The sequence below is a fragment of the Periplaneta americana genome, chromosome 4 (assembly GCF_040183065.1).
Source record: "Periplaneta americana isolate PAMFEO1 chromosome 4, P.americana_PAMFEO1_priV1, whole genome shotgun sequence".
Lineage (NCBI taxonomy): Eukaryota > Metazoa > Arthropoda > Insecta > Blattodea > Blattidae > Periplaneta > Periplaneta americana.
This window is the reverse complement of record NC_091120.1, coordinates 24,742,579-24,749,085: the sequence shown is the minus strand read 5'-3', so window position 1 is coordinate 24,749,085 and position 6,507 is coordinate 24,742,579. Positions and strand designations below refer to the sequence as shown.

At 35.4% G+C, this 6,507-nt stretch overlaps 1 protein-coding gene across 1 annotated transcript in view; it reads right to left on the bottom strand.

Moving 5' to 3' along the window:
• Positions 1-755: 755 nt before the first annotated feature.
• Positions 756-6,507, bottom strand: part of PolrMT (mitochondrial RNA polymerase) — a 47,496-nt gene continuing 41,744 nt past the window's right edge. The window contains exons 21-24 of the mRNA XM_069823011.1: positions 6,061-6,233; positions 4,749-4,920; positions 4,568-4,659; positions 756-1,007 (exon numbers count right to left, since the gene is read on the bottom strand). Coding sequence (XP_069679112.1) covers positions 878-1,007; positions 4,568-4,659; positions 4,749-4,920; positions 6,061-6,233 — 567 coding nt within the window. The 3' untranslated portion in view covers positions 756-877. The remainder of the gene's footprint in view (positions 1,008-4,567; positions 4,660-4,748; positions 4,921-6,060; positions 6,234-6,507) is intronic.

Genomic DNA, 6,507 nt, shown 5'->3' with positions numbered 1-6,507 from the left:
TTACAGTGTTACATCCATATCCGCGATGTTTAGGGCTTGAATGTAGGTTTACTACAAATTATAATAGGGCATAACTTAAAACAATCTCCCTATTTTTCTCTGTCGTACTTCTACACATGAGTACATCAATAAAACTACATAACAGTGCTAACACAAACTTTTTATATGAAGCTTATCTTCCTGAAGATATCATATGAAATGTAAACTCTAATTATTTTATTTAATCTCGTCTTTAAGTTTACACATTATACCGGAATCACTTTTCTCTTTTTCTACATTGTTGTGCAGTATGTTATTCATATTTCTCCAAGTGGCGGCCTGAACACCTGCAGACTTCTAACACATGAGTAAAGGCTGTTACAAAAGACACATTACAGTGCTTCCATTCCTCAAATGAGGTATAGAAATTCTTATACATTCAGAAATTTAAAATAAATACTATAATCCAGATAATGAACTGAAGATATTAATTCATCAATTTAAGCACAAGAGCATAATCACAAACAAAAGCAAAAAAGATTTTTGAATTCAATATTTTCTAACATTAATAGAAAAAAAATTAGAGTTCAGACAAGTTTGGGGGGGGGGGGCAGTGTCCCCCCATAATTCTGCCTATGGAGAAATAGGAACAACCAGACTATAGCTGCCATATTGCAATATGAACGTATTTGTCAAGAAATAAAATAATATAAATAAAACTTACAACACAATGCACAACAAGGAATTAATCAACAGTGAAACAATAAGTTCTTACATTAAACTTAAAAAACAAATTTATTTCTAAAAGTTACATAATATAAAACCAACATGGTTCAGTCATTTACATACATGTACTAATGTATAGATATCCGTATTTCATGTAAAACATCTACAATATTTAACTAAAAAAATAAATAGATTTTAAAACACACTCTAATTGGAAGTCTCCTTTTGATGGAAGTTTCCTCAAGATCTTGTTCAGTTTTCGCTTCGTCATATCAGACACAGAACCATCATTTGTGAGTTCCCTGAAAAAGTAACAGTATATATGAAATACAAATATGTAGCTGCTCAGAAATTATGGCTGTATCACATCAGTCACAACCAAGACTGCAATATCCACTTTTTCATTATAAAGTTTCTATGGAGCAAGACAGACACACAAACTTATATTTATCTTGGCATTATAGTATGTGAATTTCTGATTGTCTGGAATAATGAAATAGAGTTCCAGAGATGATGTATGTCATCACAACCAGTAACAGATATAAAGCCACTATTTCAGAACATTCATGTATATGGTAACAGAAGCCAATAGGGAGAAAAATAGTGTAAAACAGCCATGAGCTCAAAATTGTTCCTGATGACATTCTTGAATTTTTTTTATTTCAACAAGTAATAGTAATATTCTACTATGCTAAAATATACCTCAGTTACAAACTACTACTATACAACTTATTGAGCAAATATGGGCTAACGAAAATTTTAGACCACAGTGAGATATTTTCAACGAATTTTTATTCACTTGTATATTTCCGTAAGACTAGCTACTTAATTGTAAAATATGTAATGAATAAGAATATGCAAATTATATTGAACAGTACATTTCACATCTACTGAGTGCATTTAAAATGTTTCAAGTTTTTTTATTCACCTGAATTGCAACCAAAGACCTGTAACAATCTAAGCATTATATATGAAATACACGAGGATTGTTCCGAAAATAATGCCTCCTATTTGTTTGTGTTGACCTGTAACATCCGAGCCAGATGTTAGTGGTGTTGTAGTAAAGGTTGAACCTTCACGCTAATGTCCTGTTAGTTTGGTTGTCATGCGACAGATAGTGGCAACAGGGCAATCTACCAAAATGGTATCTGACATAGAAGTGTGTTAGAAACAGAGATGTGTTACTGAATTCCTCACTGCCGAACAAATTGCACCCATTGACATCCCTCGACATTTGCTGAAAGCATATGGAGACCATACAGTGGATGTGAGTAGTGCATTTCAGCAGTGGCGAAAATGACAGTCTTCTGGGACAAGCGGGGTGTGATTCTTTTGGATGCCCTGGAGCTTGGAGAAACTGTCAATTCTGGCTAAGTCGAAAGCCTGAATTTCCAGAGTCAGGCCAGAGAATAAAACCTTTCACTTGCAAAGCGATAAGGTCAAGACCCCACGACAGTTTCGCGACCACTGAGCATATTGCAAAATTTGACTGGACTGTCCTATCACATCCACTGTATAGTCCGGTTTTAGCACCTTCAGACTTTCATCTCTTTGAGGCTATTAAAGATGGACTACGTCGACAGCAATATTTTCCATACAAGGAGCTGTCATCCCAGCTGTAACAAATTTGCTTGCCTCTGCTGGTTCAGGTTTTTATAAGCATGGCATGCAGGCTCTTGTTCATTGCTGGCAAAACTGCATAATGAATGATGAAGACTATGTGAAAAAATAACTGTATATAGCTGAAACCTTGCTCTATTTAACTGTGTTATTATGCTCTGTGTATCTGTTGTAGTTTCCATGAAAATAAATAGGAGACATTACTTTCGAAACAACCCTCATAGAGGATTATAATAAAAAAATATCTGAATGATGTTATCGAAACAAAACACTTATTACATACATATATAAGTGTTCTGGCATGGGCAGGTCTTTCACTGCAAACCTAGCATTCTCCAATTTTTCCTGTTTTCTGCCTTCCTCTTAGTCTCCACATATGATCCACATGTCTTAATGTCATCTGTTACCATATACTGGGTGTTTATTTCAAAGTGTGTCATGACGTCACTGTTGTGAGTCAGCGATTTGAAGCGAGTTTCAGCTTTTATGTCAGAGAAGTTGCCTATTATTCAAGGCGTTCAATCTGAACTTGAGAACGTGTATAGTATAACTTGAATGTCGTAGCAACAGATGGCGGTCTGTACTGTCTGTGTGCTACCATAACCTCTTTCGAACTGTGTTTTGCACGGGCAAGTCGTACGCAGGATATTTGTTATCATCGGTTGTGTATGGCAACATTCCACAATACAAATCAAATGCTCCGTGTCCATGTTCGCCGTCGAAGTTAATGTCAACAAATACGTAAGTAATCGTCTTAACCCTCTCCACATATCCCAACAGTACGAAAAAACCCACCTCAGTACATGTTTTCAAACAGTTCACATTCCTGCCACTACTGGCGTTACCATACATATCGGTAAGTACTCTTCAGAATGAACACTGTACTTGCTAGGCAACTTCTCTGGCACATAGGTAATACACCTCTGTGGAAGTGTAGGAAGATTGAATTCTCTAGGCTCATCGACTAGCCACATGACGGCATACAGCGAGCCATGACACACTTTGAACTGAACACCCAGTATTCATACAATACAAATAAAAATATTGTATGAAGTACAGTACCCAACATTCTCACAATGAACAAATTACAAAATATTCTGATAAATTGTGTACTGGGTATTTGTGTATTGGAAATATTTATTGGTTTGGCATTATAGACCTTTCTTTATCTATTTGTAAAGAAAACACCAATATTAAAATGGAATGCTTAGAAAGGAACATTTTTTTTTATTGGGTTATTTTACAACGCTGTATCAACATCTAGGTTATTTAGCGTCTGAATGAAATGAAGGTGATAATGCCGGTGAAATGAGTCCGGGGTCCAGCAGCGAAAGTTACCCAGCATTTGCTCGTATTGGGTTGAGGGAAAACCCTGGAAAAAACCTCAACCAGATAACTTGCCCCAACCGGGATTCGAACCCGGGCCACCTGGTTTCGCGGCTAGACGTGCTGACCGTTACTCCACAGCTTTGTACGAAAGGAACATTCTGAAGTGCTTCTTGCATTTACTCAAGAGAATCTTAAGCATGTTTAAGATATTTGCGTGTTATGAATAACAATAAATTATTATGTTCAGACCTGTTTGTTAATTCCAACAACTAACAGCTACGAATAAACATGTTTTCATACATTTTATATAACAAAAATGTATCTTATAGGCTCTAGCATTATATTTGACAAATTTAAACTTATCATACACCGTATTTTCTTCTCACTCAACATAGGCAATTAACACTGGTATCATTGATGATCTTAAAATTGAATTACTGTACCTAATCCAAATCTCTAAGTTATAATTACAAAAAAAGATTTTGAACACCGATCAAAATACCCCTCATTTCTCATGAAAAACAAAAACTGAATAGACTACAGTGGACTTTATATTGTCAGCAAACAGCTGGATACATTAAGAAGATTGATTGATTGAAAAAAAAGATTTCAAATTACAGAATTTAAATTTTCCAAAGATCTGCAGTGACAGAGAACTTCGTTAGTTTAACGACTTTGTACCATAATTTCTCATAATTATGGTTCTGGAACGCAACTATGGTCCACAATACAGCCATTCAAATTTTGTACTCCATAACGTAGTACCTAGTTTATCTATATTTTTGCTATACTGTAGTTTGAGGTCAAGTCACTACAAATGGTCTATGTTACTTCTACAATGTTCTTTGAATGGTTATATCGTGGACCATAGTTGTGTTCCAGGACCATAGTTATGGGAAATGATGGTATTTACCTTTCTGAATAACTGTACTTCTTCACCAGGAAGTCAGACAGATCCTCTAGGATAGGCTGTGAATGAAGAGCTACGAACTGACTCCTGCAAACCTACAATGAAGACGAAACGGATTCAATAAATAATTATTAAATCACTCAACATCTTACAGCACTAAATGTTTATTCATAACTCGCTGTACCTTATTCATAATATCTACAGTGCTCGGATGAGTCCAAAAGCAGTCGTGAACTGAGACAAATGTGATGCCTGCCCTTTCGCAGAACAGAGAAGTCAACATCATGTGACTAGAATCTAAAGAATGGATGAAGTTCGGAGGAAAGGCATTCTTCTGCTTCATTACATTTGGCCTCCTGAGGAGAGAAAAGAAGTACAGTAATGAGACATAACGTCAAACAGTGGCGGTGCGTCAATAAGAGCACAAGAGCACGTGAACACCTTGTTTCCATTAAAGCACGACTAGTTTTATTATTTGATACCGTATTGACGTAGTGGGGATGTATAATATCAGAATCGAGTATTTTAAACTTTCCGCATCTTGCATAAACTTCTTATGTAAACTTGGCAACATCTGTTCATGTACAAGCCGTGCTCTTTTCGAGATGGTTACAGGAATTTCATGCATGCGCGGGAGAAAATTGTCTTTAGCTGGCCGCTTATGACTCGTCAAGAGCACAAAGCGTTAAGTGAACATGATTGAGTATCTATCCTACAGATGTCAGGTGCATCGATGCCTATCGTTCACGTGCTACATCTCGAAGAGGAAATTTAATAGCCTGTAGATGTCAGCATCTGACTGTAGGAACGTTTACTTTAAGTGGATGTGTGTACAGTGCTGCTACGAGAGTGTAGTTTGTGAATTACTATACTTCAGTGTCGGCATAATAGCATAGTTTGACTTTCAAACACGTGCTGGCTGACTGTGGTGGTGGTGGTATGAATTTAAGTATCTGTATGGTGGTGTATAATATTTAAGAATAATATTTACTGATATGTATTTATAGTAATCAATCTATGCTATTGGGATTACAGTACTGGTATAGGCTATAGTGTATCAGTGTGTTGTGAATCAAAATATATTACTGAACACACGCGTTTGTAACTAACGGGACTGTGGTATGTATTCATTTTTAACAAACATAAACAATGAACTCTGTTCAAGCAATTTTGATCAGTAAAGAACTGGGTAAACTGGCTTACCAGGAAAAATTGGAAATAAAAAGACTGGGTTTCATTATTACTATTATTATTACTATTACTATTATTACTATTATTATTATTATTATTATTATTATATGTTGTTTTGAATTTATATACGGTTTTTTTCGATAGTGAAACATTGGAATCATGACATTTCATATTAGACTAAACGTATGATTTCAAATTCTCTTGATTTTGGAACCACAAAATTGTGAACACACATAATATTTTATCACGAGCAGCCACTGACGTCATATATAAAGGGAAGTAACACTACTCTATTTCATACATACTCGAACATGTCCAATGCATAATGCTCCTTGATTTTCTTCGCAGAAGACAGAATGTCGAGTTTTTTATTTTGTCGACTATATGGCTGAACGATTGGAAGGCCCAATGGTGTAACCCATTCCACATTCTGACCACATACTTGAGAAATAAGTCTTGCACATTCCGTGAACCAATCCTGTAAATTTGAAGTAATCACTTTAAAATAAAAACGCACTTAAAACGTGGAGTACAAAATATTACACTATCACTAATACAGAAAATCTTCGAAAAAATTGCAAATGATTTAATTTCGTTATTTCATTAATCATAACTAGAGCCGGAATTTTAGGTGCTAAAAGTTAATATTGTTCCTCAGTATAGTTTATAAAAAAGAAGCCATGCCCCCACTTCTTTGACATGTCATTCTTGTCATTAAGTATTTTTCTTTTGGTACTGTTAAATGTCTCTAA